At 31.8% G+C, this 18,139-nt stretch overlaps 2 protein-coding genes across 2 annotated transcripts; one reads left to right on the top strand and one right to left on the bottom strand.

Annotated features, from left to right (window-relative positions):
* The first annotated feature begins 1,841 nt into the window (after nucleotides 1-1,841).
* Nucleotides 1,842-4,454, top strand: LOC124930572 (fructan 6-exohydrolase-like). Its single transcript, XM_047470904.1, has 7 exons — nucleotides 1,842-2,031; nucleotides 2,138-2,146; nucleotides 2,224-3,074; nucleotides 3,267-3,425; nucleotides 3,530-3,771; nucleotides 3,863-3,953; nucleotides 4,260-4,454. Exons 1-7 carry the CDS (start codon nucleotides 1,842-1,844, stop codon nucleotides 4,452-4,454), a joined length of 1,737 nt encoding a protein of 578 aa, XP_047326860.1.
* A 1,955-nt stretch (nucleotides 4,455-6,409) lies between these two features.
* Nucleotides 6,410-9,104, bottom strand: LOC124932465 (beta-fructofuranosidase, insoluble isoenzyme CWINV6-like). The gene is made up of 7 exons (XM_047473098.1): nucleotides 8,943-9,104; nucleotides 8,831-8,839; nucleotides 7,909-8,753; nucleotides 7,586-7,744; nucleotides 7,235-7,476; nucleotides 7,063-7,153; nucleotides 6,410-6,749 (listed from the first exon to the last, which is right to left on the bottom strand). The coding sequence occupies exons 1-7, from the start codon at nucleotides 9,094-9,096 to the stop codon at nucleotides 6,495-6,497; spliced, it is 1,755 nt and encodes a 584-aa protein (XP_047329054.1). The 5' UTR covers nucleotides 9,097-9,104; the 3' UTR covers nucleotides 6,410-6,494.
* Between the last annotated feature and the right edge of the window lie 9,035 nt (nucleotides 9,105-18,139).

Below are 18,139 nucleotides of genomic sequence, written 5' to 3'. Positions count from 1 at the left end.
CAATATCTTCTAGGAGTAAGTAGTGAGGAAGCTGATCCAATACTTGTTAGGTAATCAACCACCTTTCATGCATGTAATAAAAATCGCCTTTTCTGTTCTTTCGAATGAATATTGCCTTTGTTCTTCGATTAGATTTTGGTTTGTCGATTTAGATAAGTCATATGAATGTTTGTGAAGGTGAAAATACACAAAGATCAGCAAAACTTTTTGTTGTAATGTGAATCCCATGTGATTTGATTCCATGCATTTGCTTTGAAGTTGTCATTGGTATTTTGTTGTGTAAAATGGCCAAATAAATATTTTTTAAAAGAATAATTGCCTAAGCCTTGTTTGGAATCATTCATTGATGTATCTCATTTTTTCAGGTATTATTGAGTTCACGTCTTTATCTACAGGTATTTATCTCAATCTTATCTATTTATTTTCCGCACCATGATAATAACCTAGACGCATACTTTATAAATAGATTGATACAATTCTTTAGTCACATAATGAATTCATCCTTAGATGCATGTATTAGGGTGGATTAAACAAACAAAGTGTTAAAAGAAATATTTTGTATAAAATATCAAGAATTTATAATAGAGATCATCATTTGATGGTCACAAAAGACATAGTGCTTCTGTCATTTGTTACGTGTGTAACTAAACCCCGTACCTTGGTCAAAATCACTTTTATTCGCGTTTGAGAACACACAATATTTTCTTTTCCCGATTTCTTAAAGAGAAAATTGGGCGACGACTCTAAAAGTCAAAGCTAATCTAATCTATATCATTAAATCATATTTTGGTTTCTCAACTCAAATGATTTTTGAGAAAGTCGTACTCTCGTTTCGTTTTACGAGGTTCGATAAAAAGGTAAGCCAGGAGATTTAATGAAATCAACATTAAGTTAGACTCTAGTTTAACATTATCATTTTGGTTTCTCATTCCACTCGGAATTCGAGATAAATGTGAGTTATGAGGCGAAAACTATCGAGTCGAATAAACGTTTTATTGGTTTTAAGATGTCGACCGTTTTTAGACGTTACATTGATATTTATTTATTTACAAATTTTACGTAAATAATAAATTAACGACGTTTAAAATCGTTACTCGTTTTGTATAAATTTAACAATAAAAAAATCTCAAATTGTAATGTTTAAAAAAAAGTTCGAAATCTCATTTTTGTCTCCAATAAAAAAAACTAATTTGACCATTCTGCTAACAAAAAAGCCAATTTCATATTAACAATGATGAAAACCAAATAAAACATCACATTTTCTATATGTTAAAATTTAATATATATATATTAAGTTAGGACAAAAAAGAGAATAATTAAAAGAAAATAGTGTTAAACAAGTAAATGAGTACGATCTTGACAATGACCCTCCAAAATATCTATATTCAGGAATATATTCAAAATTATTTATCAGTTTTTTCAAAGACACTCAATTCCAGGTTTGCATATGTTTACAAATCAATTAATATTCAAAAGTGGACAATAGACTTAATTATAGAATGCCTTAAATTGAACTCCATACTTACATTTTCATATAATTGATACTTTGAAAGGATAATTACTTCCATAAATATATATTTATTTTAATTTAACAATGTTTACCGGATGAATTCCATTTTGACAAAAACAGATTTCCAATTAGTCCAACTAAAAATACAAAATCAAATTAATTTAAAAAAAAACACAAAGTTATAAGTTTTTTTTTATGCTAAGGTGCTATCCTATCCCTTTCTTAACCCATCTTCAAATATTGTTTAATTAATTAACTAATACACTACATTTGTCTTTTTCTTTATTGACATATCCTTCAATTAGATCACATTAGCCATTGATTTCTAATGATGAGAGTGATGATGATAATGCAGCAGAAGAAGAAGATGTGGACTTTTGTTTTACAGCTTCATGTATTGATTCTGTTAGTTCTTTTCTGTTGCAAAATATCATGTATTCTTGATGGCAGTTCTTCAATGGAACAAAAACCTAATTACAGAACTGCCTATCACTTTCAGCCACCCAAAAACTGGATGAATGGTATGTTTAATCTTTCTCATTTTGATCTTTATAAATTTCTCTTCAACTCTCTAATGATTATCGAAATCATTTCATGCACCTATCATGCGACGAATCCGGAAACCAGATCCTAATGGTTAGTTCATCTTTACTTTCTAGTATGTATGCATATATGGTTGCCTTTTGTAGTTTTTAATGAATTTTGATTTGTAGGACCCTTATACTACAAAGGAGTTTATCATCTATTCTACCAATACAATCCCACAAGTCCTGTGTTTGAAACAAAAATCTCATGGGCACATTCGGTTTCTCGCGATCTTATCAATTGGGTCCATCTCGAGAGAATCCTAGATCCAACTGATAGTTATGACAACAATGGTTGTTGGTCCGGTTCGATCACAATCCTTCCAGGGGGCAAGCCAGCGATTCTCTACACGGGAAATAACTTAAATGATATGCAATCCCAAAATCTAGCCATGCCTAAGAACTCATCCGATCCTCTTTTAAGGGAATGGGTAAAATCAGAACATAATCCATTGATGATCCCGGTTGATGAATCGGAATATAAAAATTTTAGGGACCCGACAACTGCATGGATTGGACTGGATAGAATTTGGCGTGTTATTATTGGTGGGGATGGAAAAGTGTTTTTGTATAAAAGCGGAGATTTTATTGGATGGAATAGGAGTGATCAACCGCTTCATTCGACGCTGGGTAAGACCGGAATGTGGGAATGTCCTGATTTTTATCCGGTTAGTGTTGGTGGGAAGAATGGGCTTGATACGTCGGTTTTCAATGGGCGGATAAAACATGTTTTAAAGGTGAGTGTCATGAATAATACTCATGATGACTATGTAATTGGTAGGTATGAGGAGTTAACCGACAAATTTGAGGCGGAAAGTGAGTTTATGGATAGTCGATTGCAAATGAGATATGATTATGGGAAGTTTTACGCTTCGAAATCTTTTTTCGATAGTGCGAAATCAAGGAGGATTTTGTGGGCATGGATTCCTGAGTCTGATAGTGAAGAGAATGCTATTGAGAAAGGATGGGCTGGCCTTCAAGTAACCAACTTTCCATTTATTTTAAGTTTAGTATATAGGTTATTTGAGTACACTCTTTAAACTCATAAAATATCAAAATATCTTCTATTCTAAAAAAAAATATATGTTTTTACGTTATATATTTATATAGTTAATGTTGTTTTATTCAAATAATCTTATATTAAAACATTGATTTTTTTTTTCTTATGGAAGTCAATTCCAAGGACAATTTTACTAGATGAAAGAAGAAATCGATTAATACAATGGCCTGTCAAGGAAATTGATAAGCTTCGTTCAAATGAAGTGAAAATCCGCAACAAAATGCTTAAGGGTGGTGCTCTAATCGAAATAGAAGACATCACGGCTTCGCAGGTAATTGGCATGCATTGATCGATGTAGATCATTGCGGTCATTGTCTTTTAATGTTGAACAAAAAAAAAAGACAATGACCGCGTTTTCATTTTTTTCTTTGGCAGGCGGACGTGGAAGCATCCTTCAAATTGAGAAATCTAGAGGCCGCGGAGGAATTGGATGGGAAAAACTTGGTTAATGGATCGCTTCTTTGTAGCTCAAGGCGCGCCTCGGTGAGAGGTGCAATAGGGCCTTTCGGGTTGATAGTTTTGGCTTCGGAAGGATTGGAAGAGCAAACCACAATCTTCTTTCATGTGTTTAGGAATGGTACAAAATATGTGGTTCTCATGTGTAGTGATCAAAGCAGGTACTTGTTTATTACAAACTATTTTAGGGTTCTTCTTTTTTTTGAATAATAGACTTAACTAATATCTTGTTCTTTTTTTTTTTTTGAAAAGATCTTCTTTGAGAGATGATTTTGAGAAAGATACATATGGAGCATTTGTTGATGTGAATCCCCTTCATGAAGAGATATCTCTTAGAACATTGGTATGTATGTTGCCTTTAAGTGTTATCTATTTGAAAATAGACAATAGATGTTAAATTTTGACAAATAATTGTTTGGATTTAGGTAAATATATATTTTTTTTAAATAAGGGTTTAACTAAATTCTGTTTTCAAATGTGATTACATTTGGATTGAGTCAAGATAAGTCATCCAAAAAAGTAATTTCAAAATCATTTTATTAATGATTTCTCATCGATATCTATACCAAATTTAAACCTAAAAAATGTTTTTAGTTGAACCATATCAATTAAATAATATTTGACGCCTTGTTCTATATTTTGTTTATAGGTAGACGGATCCATAGTGGAAAGCTTTGGTGGAGGTGGTCTAACATGCATTACTGCTAGGGTATACCCCGAACTTGCTATCGGAAAAGAAGCTCGACTCTACATGTTCAACAATGGAACTATTGACGTGGCCATATCAAGAATGAATGCTTGGAGTATGAAGTCCGCACAATTTCATCAGTTACTTTCTTCTTAAGAAAAGAACATGTTACGATGAATTTGGTTTGGGAGACGGTGCTGTTTGTTAAGATTGTGCGAAAACAATTGTTTCTGTTAGAGAGCAAAATGTTTAAGATCGACAAACAACAATAATTAAATAACAATAATTAAATAAAGATTTTAGCTTCACATCTTGTTTGTTAGAGCAGTAGGCTTCACATCTTGTTTGTTAGAGCAGTAAGTCTAGTCGTTAATTTGAGGTTGATCTGATCATAAACTTCTTGAAGTATTTAAATTTAAAAAATAAGATAAAATTTTAAAATATTAATGGTATAAATATTTTTATCATTTGAAATAAATACGTTTTTAAAATTAATTTTAAAATTATTTCACATTAGTTTGTGAAAATTGGACAACCGAGTCATAATGTTTTTTTTAATATTTTTTAGTTAGTGAAAATTTTAAAATTTATTTAGAAAGATAATTATATAGACAATAATATTGTTGATTTTTTTTTTTAATATGAATATATGGATTAGAATGACTTTTTATTTATTATATTAATACACAGCCATATAATTAATATATAAGACTATTTTAAATTTGATCATCATTTGAGTTATATACCAGTCTTCTAATTATAACATTGGTAATTTAATGTTTTCTCCACTTCTTTCAAGAAATCTTGTAACTTTGGAATTTAAATTTATGTAAACTATATCCCAATTTTTCTTCGAACTATTGTAAAGCTTAGGCAATTGGGCATTGCCAATATCTAGGAATATCTCATAAGTCATAACTCAACTCTTTGAGATTTATGACTTTTGTTATTAGCCCCAACCTTAAAGCCCAAACAAATTTAATGCCAATCATAAGTTATAACATTCAAAATTGAAAAACTTAGGGGATCTATTTTAGAACCCATTATCCAACACATATCTCCTTTAATAATGCCCTTTCTAGGTTTATCAAGAAGACTAGCCTACTCCATCTTTTCAATGAGCTCAACTCATGAACATATATAGAATACCAAAAATAATTTCTCATCTTTTATCTAATGAAGATACACTATGTTTATTAAAAAAACTAAGAAATAAGTTTCTCTCAAAGTTTTAATCCTTCACATTAATCACTAAACTTATAAAAAAAACTAATTACTTGATCAAAATATAGATTTGTTCTACAAAATATTTGTATCATAATTCAAAAAAATAAATATTTTTAGTTTTTGTAATAAACATAGTGTATCTTCATTAGATAAAAGATGAAATATTATTTTTGGTATTCTATGTTTATGAGTTGAGTTCATTGAAAAGATGGAGTAGGCTAGTCTTCTTGATAAACCTAGAAAGGACATTATTAAAGGAGATATGTGCTGGATAAAGGGTTCTAAAATTAATCCCCTTAAGTTTTTCAATTTGAATGTTATGATTGATCTTATATAGGCATTTCACATTTGTATGGGCTTTAAGGTTTGGGCTATTAACAGAAGTCATAGATCTAAAGGAGTTAAGTTCTAGAATCATATGAGATGTTCCTATATTGGCAATGTCCAATTGCCTAAGCTTTACAATGGTTCAAAGAAAAATTGAGATATCAAGAAGAATTAAATTCCAAAGGTGGAAATGAACCATAGTTTAAGTTAAGAGATTTCTTAAAAGAGGGAAAAAAAAAGATTAAATTACGATGTTATAAGAAGCTAATGTAATTAGTTACATTCGACGAGGTTACAATGAGGTCTACTTATTTCTCTTATAGGGAAATTGTGAAAGTTCTTAGCGTTTCATGTCCTGATAATCATAATATTAATTTATTGTTTCCATTTTCTCTCCTTTGCGATACTTTTTAGGTTTGTTTTGTAATTATTAATTAACCCTAGTCCCTAAGGCAATTCGGCACAAGCATTACAAATAGGACTTGACTAAATATTATAGCAAGCAACCAAGATAAGAACTTAGTTAAGTTCCTTGAGTTTTTATTTATGGAAAAATGAAGCCAAGTCTTTATTTAATTGTTGTTGTTTGTCAATCTTAAACATTTTGCTCTATAACAGAACAACAATTATTTTCACACAAGCTTAGCAAACAACACCGTGTCCAAAACCAAATTGATGTTGGCACCATAACATGTCCGTTTCTTGGGAAGAATACGACTCATGAAATTGTGCGGGCTTCATACTCCACGCGTTCATTCTTGATATGGCCACGTCAATTGTTCCATTGTTGAATATGTAAAGTCGAGCTTCTTTTCCGATAGCTAGTTTGGGATATACCCTAGCCGTAATGCATGTTAGACCCCCTCCACCAAAGCTTTCCACTATGGATCCGTCTACCTATAAACAAAATATAGACAAGGCTTCAAATACTATTTAGTTTCATTGGTTTCAATTGAAAACATTTTTTATGTCAATATTTGGTCTAGATATTGATGAGAAATTCGTCAATAAAATGATTTTTTTGATTAACTATCTTGTCTTGATCCAAATGAGATAGTTAAAAAAATATTTAAAAATGTATTAATCGAGATAGATTAAGACCTAAGTCAAAAAAACTATTTCAAAATGGGCTCATTATTTGTCAAAATTCAAAATTTAACACCTATTATCTATTTTCAAATAGATAAACACTTAAATCAAACATACACACCAATGTTCTAAGAGAAATCTCTTCATGAAGGGGATCCACATCCACAAATGCTCCATAGGTAGCTTTCTCTAAGCCCTCTCCCAAAGAAGATCTTTTAAAAAAAAGAAGAACAAGATAATAGTTAAGTCTATTATTCAAAAGAACCCTAAAATAGTTTGTAATAAACAAGAACCTGCTTTGATCACTACACATGAGAACCACATATTTTGCACCATTCTTAAACACATGAAAGAAGATTGTGGTTTGCTCTTCCAATCCTTCGGATGCCAAAACGATCAACCCGAAAGGCCCTATTGCACCTCTCATCGAGGCGCGCCTTGAGCTACAAAGAAGTGGTGCATCAACCAAGTCTTTCTCATCCAAATCCTCCGCGGTCTCCAGATTTCCAAATTTAAAGGATGCTTCCACATCCGCCTGCCAAAAAGAAAAGAGACTTTTAATTCAACTTTATCATATTGCATAGACTTTTTTTCTTAAAAAAGACCGCATTCGATCTATATCAATCAATGTAAGCCAATTCAACCTGCGAAGCCGTGATGTTTTCTATTTCAATAAGTGCACCACCCTTAAGCATTTTGTCGCGGATTTTCACTTCGTTTGATCGAAGCTGATCAATTTCATCGACAGGCCATTGTACTAGTTTACTTCCACTTTTATCAAGTAGAATTGTCCTTGGAATTGACTTCCATAAGAAAAACAAATAATTCTTCATTAGAATAAAAAGACAATAACGGTAACATATTTAAAAAAAAGAAATAGACCACATTTTGAAATTTGAGTTATTTAAGATTGAACTAATATAACCTAGATAGAAAAAACCCTAAAAATAAATGGAAAGTTGGTTACTTGAAGGCCAGCCCATCCTTTCTCAATAGCACCCACATCACCATCAGACTCAGAAATCCATGCCCACAAAATCCTCCTAGATTTCGCACTATCGAAAAATGATTTCGAAGCGTAAAACTTCCCATAATCATATCTCATTTGCAATCGACTATCCATAAACTCACTTTCCGCCTTAAATTTATCGGTTAATCCCTCATAACTACCAATTACATAGTCATCGTGACTACCCTCGAAACTCGCCTTTAAAACATGTTTTATCCGCCCATCGAGAACCGATGTATCAACACCATTCTTCCCATCAACACTAACCGGAAAAAAATCAGGACATTCCCACATTCCGGTCTTACCAAATGCGGAATGAAGCGGTTGATCGCTCCTCGTCCATCCAATAAAATCTCCGCTTTTATACAAAACCGCGTTTCCATCACCACCAATAATAACACGCCAAATTCCATCCGGTCCAAGCCATGCAGTTGTCGGGTCCCTAAAATTCTTAGATTCCAATTCATCAACCGGGATCATCAATGGATTATGTTCTGATTTTACCCATTCCCTTAAAAGAGGATCGGATGAGTTCTTAGGCATGGCTAGATTTTGGACTTGACTATTATTAAAGTCAACCCCCGTGTATAGAATGGTTGGCTCGCCCCCTGGAAGGATTGTGATCGAACCGGACCAACAACCATTGAGATCATAACTATCAGTTGGATCTAGCATTCTTTCGAGATGAACCCAATTGATAAGATCGCGAGAAACCGAATGTGCCCATGAGATTTTTCCAAACACAGGACTTATGGGATTGTATTGGTAGAATATATGATAAACTCCTTTGTAGTATAAAGGTCCTACAAATCAAAATTCATTAAAAACTACAAAAGGCAACCATATATGCATACATACTAGAAAGTAAAGATGAACTAACCATTAGGGTCTGGTTTCCGATTCGTTCGCATGAAAGGTGCATGAAAAGGTTTCGATAATCATTAGAGAGTTGAAGAGAAATTAAAGACAAAAAAGAGAAAGATTAAACATACCATTCATCCAGTTTTTGGGTGGCTGAAAGTGATAGGAAGTTCTGTAATTAGGTTTCTGTTCCATTGAAGAACTGCCATCAAGAATACATGAGATTTTGCAACAAAAAAGAACTAACAGAATCAATACATGAAGCTGTAAAACACAAATCCACATCTTCTTCTTTTGCATTATCTTTATTACTCTCATTATTAGAAATCAATGGCTTTTACTCTCTGTTTCTAGATCAGGTGAAGAGTTTTGGATTAGTTCTATTGGGTCAACCATTACTGATAATATATTTTTAAGTATTGTTAGTACCATTATGATATTATATTAATGGCATCCAATTGAAGGAAAGGACAATAAAGATAAAGACTAATGTAATGTATTAGTTAATTAATGACCAAAGTTTTTAATTTGGGTCTCCTTATTTTATGTCAATTGAAATTTTAGACTATTTTTATTTTTTTTTTATATCTAAGGCTACTTATTGTTAAGTTATACAAATCGATGTTTTGACTTAACGGTTTCAAACGTTGTTAACTTATTATTTACCTAACATTTATAAGTAAATAAATAAAATATTCGTCACTAATTTAACTATCGAATTTGAGCAAATTGAGTGTTTTAAGTCACTAATTTAACTATCGAATTTGAACAAAGTGAGTGTTTTAACTGCTGATTCTCTGAAGCTTAATAGTCAAAACTCTTTGTTCGCTGAAATTCGGTATTAGAATAGTGATCTTAATATTTTATTTATTTATAAATGACATGTAGATAATAAGTTAACAGCGTTTGAAACCGTTAAAATAAAATCTCGTTTTTGCATAACTTTAACAATAAGAAATCCAAAATTTTGAAGTTTAAAATAACATGTTCGAAAAAAATATTTTTTATGGTAAAAATATGAAATTACCTCATAATTTCCTAATTCTTTTTCAATTTAATTCACTATTTGTTTATCTAATTGAAAAGGGACAAAAACTCGTTAATTCGTTCATTTTATCTATAATTTCCTTTTTATTTTATTAAATTCACACTAATTCTTTTTTAAGGCGCCCCAACTCTAATTAATGTATCCGTTTTTGGTGTCTCTGATCATGGTTAGCGTGAATTTTGTTTTTCTTTTCTTGGTTGTAGTTCATATTTTTGAGAAAAAATGTTTATTGTAGCTTTTATTAAAATTAATTTTTTTTTAAACTTAAGTAGCTTAAATATAAATTAATAAATTTTATGGATGAATATGAAAATATTGAAATAGTCCAAGAGCTTATGTAAATTAAATGAATGTTGTTTTTTCCTACAATGAATAAAAGAATATTGAGTCATCCTATGTTCACAAATAAGCCCTTGCAGTCTCCCAAATTATTAGTTTAATTCTTAAATATTTAAAAAATGGAACAATTGCCAATAAAGTCATAAATTAAGTTAATTTTGTCGTGGATTAGGGATAACAATATCATTCTCCAATAAAACGACTGTATCTAACTTCTTCTTTATGGAAATAGTTTATGTCATAATTATTAATAAATGGAATTTTAAAAATAATCTTTAAGATATATATCTAATTATTGATATACAATTTTATTTATAAAGAGTTAATTCTCATTAATTTCTTAATTCAAGAAGGTTACATATGTAAAATTAATTTGCAAATAATACAATATAACAATTAAAACGATTAAATAATAATCTATACATTAGGGTGTCTCTAAAGACAAATTTTGTGCGACAATTAAAGTTGTCACTGAATGTCCGTAAAGACCAGTTCAAATAACTCATTAATTAATAAATGAGAAATAACTCTAGATCTAATTTTTTTCACATTTCTTGTTAAGAAGAGGATAGATACAGACTTGAGAAAAAATTACCAGAACAATCGACATGTATGAGCAGTAAACAACCAAAAAAAAGTTAAAAGTATTATTCGAATTATAAAATTATAAGACGACATATCTGATCCGACTAAACATAATGTTAAATCGAACAAAATAAAACTGGCACCTCATATTCTTAACCAAAACAAATCTACAATTTTTTTTAGAGAAATTGAAATACACAAATATAAAAAATATAACTGAAATTAGATATAAAAAATATATAAATATAACCGAGCCCAGTCCAAAGATCAGAAGCCCAATAATAGATTTCAGCCCAGATTGAGGAAAGAAAAAATGAAGAAACGCGGACCGGTTTATTTGCGTCAAGGGAAAGGAACATGAATTTCTCATGCCTGTAATCAAAGTATATATAATTCTTTTTTATATATATAAAAAAGGAAAAACAAATGATTGAGTGATATATATGTGATTCATAAATCATTAATTTTTAATAAAATTAAAATTTATAACGTGAAAAAAAATATATTTTAATCTTAGTCTTAAGAATGTTTGGATGATGAAATTATAAAAGGTGATAAAGTTTAAGGATATATTTTTATAAATATGCAAGTACTCTAAAAAAAGATTATAAAGCTTTGGAAATTTTTTTTGACCAAAATAATTTTTGTCAAATTGTCAAAGATAACAACAATGTTAAATATATATTTTTTTAAATTTAATATTTATTGATTAAATATTATTTTTTCTCTCTTCTTTTTATTTATTAATTAATAAATTTATCTCTTTTTATTTATTTCTTATTTTTTTATTTTTATGTCTATATTAGTATATGATATTTTATTATTTTATTATTATTTTTTATTTTTTTTTTAAATTTTTTCTTTTTTTATATCAATATAGATTATTTTAAAACGGTTTCTTTTTTAGAGACTAATATTTGAATATTAAAATGTGTAAAATAATTCAATGTTTATTGTAATATTTATTTCTGTTAAAAATTTTAAATCTAAATCAAAGATTAAACCGAAAAACTATTAATTTTATTTTTATTTATATTAAAAAAAATAATCTTTTATAAAAAATTACAATAAAACAAAATTTACAAACAAATTGTAAAAGAAATTTTGTTTGTGAATTTATTCTACTGTAATGTTTTTGTGGAGAGTTTTTTTTTAATATAGTTAAAAATGAAATTATTAGTTTTTCTATTTAATATTTAATTTAAAATTTATTTTTTTAGTAAAAATAAATATTAGAGTAAAAATTGAACAACTTTATACATTATAATATTTAATTATTAATTTCTAAAAAAGAAACAATTTAAAAATAAGACATAAGAATAGAGAAAAAAAAAATAAATAAATAGAAAGAGATAAATTAATTAATTAATTGATATAAGAGATGGAGAGCGAAAAAAATAAATATTTAATTAATAAATATTAAATTTTAAAAAATATTTAACCAGGGTTAGTAAACAATTTTTAATAGTACTGAACTTTTATTAGTACAACTTTACAAGTAAATATGTGTACTTTTTTCCTAATAAAAATATTGAAAAAAAACTAAAACTTTAATAAATTTTTACCCATTAAAGATAAATTGTAAAGTAAGAACTTAACCCTAACACAATATAAATTCAAAGTAGAAAATTGACTAAATAATTTCCTATCCATCATAAATGTAACCAAACAATATTTCTTGGGACTATCTTTACACTTGTAACCAAACAATAGACACAAAACTTGAATAATTTGATTGAGACAGTTTTTGGGATAAAATTTAATTTTTTTTTCAAAATCTAAAAATCTTATCAACCATATAATCAAATAATTTTATCATTTAAATATTAAAACTACCCTATAATTTTATCATCTCTCTAAATCATCATTCTCTCACCTACACCATATCCTAAGTTAAAGACTAAATTAGTCTTCCAATTTTAAAAACCAATTTTTTCTTAGTTTTTACCAAATAAGAATTTTTAATATAAAACCCAATTAAAACTCAAAAACTCTTTCCTCAAACAAGTGTGTACATGCCAGATTGTGTTTTGGAAGTATTTCCATTGTTTTGTTAACAATTTTTTTTATTATATTAATGGTGGTAAAATCTTAATTTATAGATAACTTTAACATTATTATACAGGTTTTCGACGAAAATTTCGGTAGCAAATTCTCTCATCACGAATAACACGATATGTACGAATGACACGATCGGTACAGACGACACGATCTACACGATTTGCACGGTATCAAGGTCGCGGTTCGCTTATTGTGATCACGTTGTTAGTTGCTCAGTGTGTATTGTCAAACGTGCGCACAATCGGCACAATCAACACAATCGACACAATCGACACGAACGACACGAACAACACGAACGACACGAACGACATGGTAGAGACTCTAATTGCTAGGTCGGTCATTCATCTACAAATCTTGGTTGGAATGTTAGGGTTTCTAGTTTACCCTGTTCTGTATAGCTAGAGTTTCTAGTATACCATATTCTGTAATTGCTCTTCTTAATTACTTTGTTGTTTTATTCTGTTCTTCATTAAAATGGGAAGAAAGAAAAACAATAAGTATAAGGAAGTCAAAGAATTTGTGATGGAAGGTTTAAGGGAAGTAGCCGAAAAGAAAATTGATATGATTGCTGAAGAAATAATCCAAGAAAAACAGGAATGCAACAACGATAATGAACCAATTACTGTCAAAAATTCTGAAGAAAATGCTGCAGGAAAATAGTGGAAGAAAGAAGTAATTTGGAATGTTGGTTATAATGAAAGAGCCAACCTGTTTGGTCTTAAAAACCAGATTACCAAACTTCTAATGCATGTTAAGAAGGGTAAATTACAATCAGTAAAAAGAAAGCTTATCAAATAACAATCCAACTCAACATTCATTATCTTTAGGACTGGAATTTATTGAAGAAAACAGAATATGAGAAAATAGTTAAATGGTCAGTTGATGCAATGAAGGAGCTGATGAAAGCTCCCAAAACCAAGACCTACACTATCAGGAGTAATTCAACATGGAAAGTCAACGAGGTATGGAAGAATGAAGTAGAAAAAAAATCTGAAGATCATGCCTACAAAGGAAAAATCTATTTGGGGGATATCCAAACAAAGGTAGAGGTACTCAACTCTCCTTTTGAATTCAAACTACCTTCTAAAGTAGAGGAGAAATGTATTGAAGATTGAGAGTTTGTGTAGAGAAGATATATGATTGAAAAGGAATAATTGTATATATGAATGAGAAATGTACAAGTTATTTATATTACAATTTGTTATATGTAAAGTCTAAATATGGGTAACAATTAGTTGTGCAATCACTAAGATTATGGAGGAATATATTGTGACTTGATTGCATCTTTGACTTGCAGATTTTGTGGAGTCTAAATATGGGTAACAATTAGCTGTGCAATCACTAAGATTATAGAGGAATATATTGTGACTTGATTGCATCTTTGACTTGCAGATTTTGTGGAGTAAGATTGTCTGGTTCCTTAACATTCCCCCTCAAGATGGACCTTCTATTGAAGAGGCCAATCTTGGATAATAGGAACTCAAAACGCGGGCGAGGGAGAGGTTTGGTGAGGCCGTCGGCGAGCTGATCATATCCACTGATGTGTTGTACCCGAAGTGTTCCATCTTGGACTTGTTCACAAACAAAATGAAAAGCGAGAGAAACATGCTTCATTCGAGAGTGAAAAATCGGATTGGCGGAGTAATTTGTAGCACTTAAGTTATCACAATATATAACAGGTGTAGAAGGTAAGTGGATGTCGAGTTTTGTAGAAGGGATTTTATCCAATTGAGTTCGGAAGTGGTGTCAGCAATGGCACGAAATTCAGCTTCGGTTGAGGATCGGGCTATCGTTTTTTGTTTGCGAGATGTCCAGGAGATAGAATTTTTGCCGAGATATATGATATAACCTGTAGTGGAGATGAAGTTATCAACATCGCTTGCCCAATCCGCGTCACTAAAGGCATGTAGTGATGACGGAGTATTGCGATGTAATTGCAAACCAAGGTGAGAAGTCCCGTGAAGGTAGCGGAGAAGCTTCTTGAGAGCTGTCCAGTGAGCTTCTTGCGGGTGTTGCATGAACTGAGCTAACTTGTTGACAGAGTAAGCAATGTCAGGACGTGTGAGGTATAAGTATTGGAGGCTTCCAACATTAGAACGATAAGTAGTAGGATCACATGGAGGTGTGGAGGTATTTTGTAGCAGTTGAGGGTGAGCAAGCATAGGGGTAGTTGATGGTTTGCAGTCAAGCATGTCATGACGTTGAAGGAGGTCGTGTATGTACTTTCTTTGGGAGATAAGGAGACCAGAAGTGTTGTGTTGTACTTCCACCCCTAAGAAGAAGGAAAGTTGCCCCAAGTCCTTGAGAGAAAAGCTTTTGGCAAAGTTGGAAATAAAAAACGAGACAAAATCAGGTGAAGGACCAGTTACGATAATGTCATCGATATGAACAAGTGCATATAGGAGATCGCCATTTTTTTTGTAAATGAAGAGAGAGGGGTCGACGAGAGATGTTGTAAAACCGAATTGTAGTAGATAGGAGGTGAGGGCTGTAAACCATGCGCGTGGAGCCTGTTTTAACCCGTATATGGCTTTGTTTAAACGACACACATAAGAAGGGTTGTTAGCGTCGATGAAGCTGGATGGTTGCTGCATGAAGACTGTCTCTTGGAGATCACCTTGGAGAAAGGCGTTGTTGATGTCGAGTTGGCGTAATATCCAGTTGTGTTGGAGAGCAATTGAGAGGGTGAGTCGAATCGTGACTGGTTTGATAACCGGACTGAAGGTGGCAGAGTAGTCAAGACCAACTTGTTGATGAAAACCTTTTGCGACAAGCCGAGCTTTGTATTTGTGAATCGTGTTATCAAGATTATATTTGATTCTGAAGACCCATTTACAACCAATGACATTTCGAGCTTCACTAGGTGGTGCGAGAGTCCATGTATTGTGTTTCCGTAGAGTATTGTATTTAGCGAGCATAGCATCACGCCAATGAGGGATGGAGAGTGCTTGTTTGGGGGTGGTTGGTAGTGACGTGGGTGAGGAGATAGTGGTAAGTTGGGCATACTTTGGGTTAGGTTAGGTTATGTTGTTTGTGAGACGAGTTACAGGACGAGGGAGAATGGGCGGAGGGGTGGTGGTGGATGTGGTGGCGTAGGAGGTGTGTTTTGTGGGGGTGTGGCAGTGGTGGACGGTGTTGTAGGGTTATGTGATGGATGTGGTGGCGTAGGAGGTGTGTTCTGTGGGGGTGTGGCAGTGGTGGATGGTGTTGTAGGGTTATGTGATGAAATAGGTATGAGAAGAGTGGGAAGCCATTCGTGAGGTGAGGGAAGCGAAGTTGAATTTTGTTGGTTTGATAGACGGTGGAATGGAAAATCATGCTCAATGAAAGTGACATGACGAGAAGTGTAAATTTTGTTTGTGGTAAGATTTAGGCACAGAAAAGCGCTTTGAGTTAGGGAACGACCAAGATAAATGCATGGTTGAGATCGAGGATCTAGTTTATTGGAAGTATAAGGTCGTAGTAATGGGTAGCATAGACAGCCAAAGGAGTGTAATTGAGAATAGATAGGTTTGACATTTAGGAGTCGATAGTAGGGAGAGTCATTTTGTAAGATCTATTTAATGACATTGTAGGATCTAGACTTCTGATACCATGTAGAGAAGATGTATGATTGAAAAGGAATAATTGTATATATGAATGAGAAATGTACAAGTTATTTATATTACAATTTGTTATATGTAAAGTCTAAATATGGGTAAGAATTAGCTGTGCAATCACTAAGATTATGGAGGAATATATTGTGACTTGATTGCATCTTTGACTTGCAGATTTTGTGGAGTCTAAATATGGGTAACAATTAGCTGTGCAATCACTAAGATTATGGAGGAATATATTGTGACTTGATTGCATCTTTGACTTGCAGATTTTGTGGAGTAAGATTGTCTGGTTCCTTAACAGTTTGTAGTGGTTGGAAACTTTATTGGAAAAAACAGAGTATCATTCCCAACTACCAAAGAGGCTCTAATTAAACAGTGGGGAGAAAAGGGGCTTGAAAAAGTTTTTGCAAATATACATGATCTCTACTTCCTACAGTTTAAAAAGAGCTCAAATCGGAAAGAAATCTTGGAGAAAGGACATACTTACATAGGATCAAATTGTATGAATCTGGAAAAGTGGTCAGAAGAGATGAATCTACAAAGCAAACCAAAAGAAATAACCCAGATTTGGTTCAAGCTTTGGAACATTCCAGCCCACATGTACAATGCTGAAGCAATTAGTCATTTTACAGGTACAATTAGGAAACCATTATATATGGACCCAATAACTGAATGAGGAGAGCACTTATCATTTGCTAGAATTAGCATTGAAGTGCATCCTAGAAGTGTTCTACCGATGAAAATGACAATTGTTGACAGAAAAGGAAAGAACAATGTCATGGAGATCTCTTATGAATGAAAACCAAAGAGGTGTGCTTTTTGTAATACTTTCCTGCATAATAAATGTGATAAAGCTAGAGAAGAAGAGTAGAGAAACCAGAAAAGTCATGAAGTAGAAAATAAAAAGAAGGAAACAGAGGAGGCCAAACTCAAAGATCAAACAATTGTAAAAGAAAGCAAGAAGGATTCTGGGGAAAAGGAAAACAGTGAAGGAAAGAAAGTAAAAAGAATCAAGGTGAAGAGGAAAAGAAAATTTTCTGTAATGCGAAGGATCATGATGGAAAAGGAAAATGAACCTCAAGTTGTTGTTGAGGAAACTCAAGAGGAAGACACCCATAATTTCAAAGCTGAAACAGAGAATTCAAAAGTCGATGAAGAAGATTCCAAAATCGATTTGGAGTCTGAAGCTGAAGCCGAAGATAAGGAAGACAAAAACACAGAAATTCAAGTTGAAGATAACAAAGGTAAAGCCCCGAAATTCTTAGAAACAATTCTTTCTATAAAATCAGAACGAGCTCGTACAAAGAGAGAATTCAAAATGAGAAACAACAATACTCATCATCCTCTTTAATACAATTTCCTTACATCATCAGAGAAAAGGGAAGAGGAAGAGGAAGAGGAAGAGGAAGAGGAAGAGGAAGAGGAAGAGGAGAGGAAGATGAAGAGGAAGGGGAAGTTAAGACCTCTCAATGAAGATAGATGGCATGCAAAAATCCCACGCTGGGATAATTATGTTTGAATGTAGTCTTTTCTATTTGTAATCTCTATTTTTTTAGAATGTATGAATACTACTAATCAGTTTTTTAGGGTATTTTGATTGTCATTTTTAATCATAGTTAGAGTTTGTCTAGCTTTGATTTCTAACCCTCCCACTTTTGGGATTTTAATGAAATGATTTTAACCGTTTAGAATAGTT

Source organism: Impatiens glandulifera, chromosome 3 (genome assembly GCF_907164915.1).
Source record: "Impatiens glandulifera chromosome 3, dImpGla2.1, whole genome shotgun sequence".
Lineage (NCBI taxonomy): Eukaryota > Viridiplantae > Streptophyta > Magnoliopsida > Ericales > Balsaminaceae > Impatiens > Impatiens glandulifera.
The sequence above is the reverse complement of the archived record's forward strand: the minus strand, read 5'-3'. Positions and strand labels throughout refer to the sequence as shown.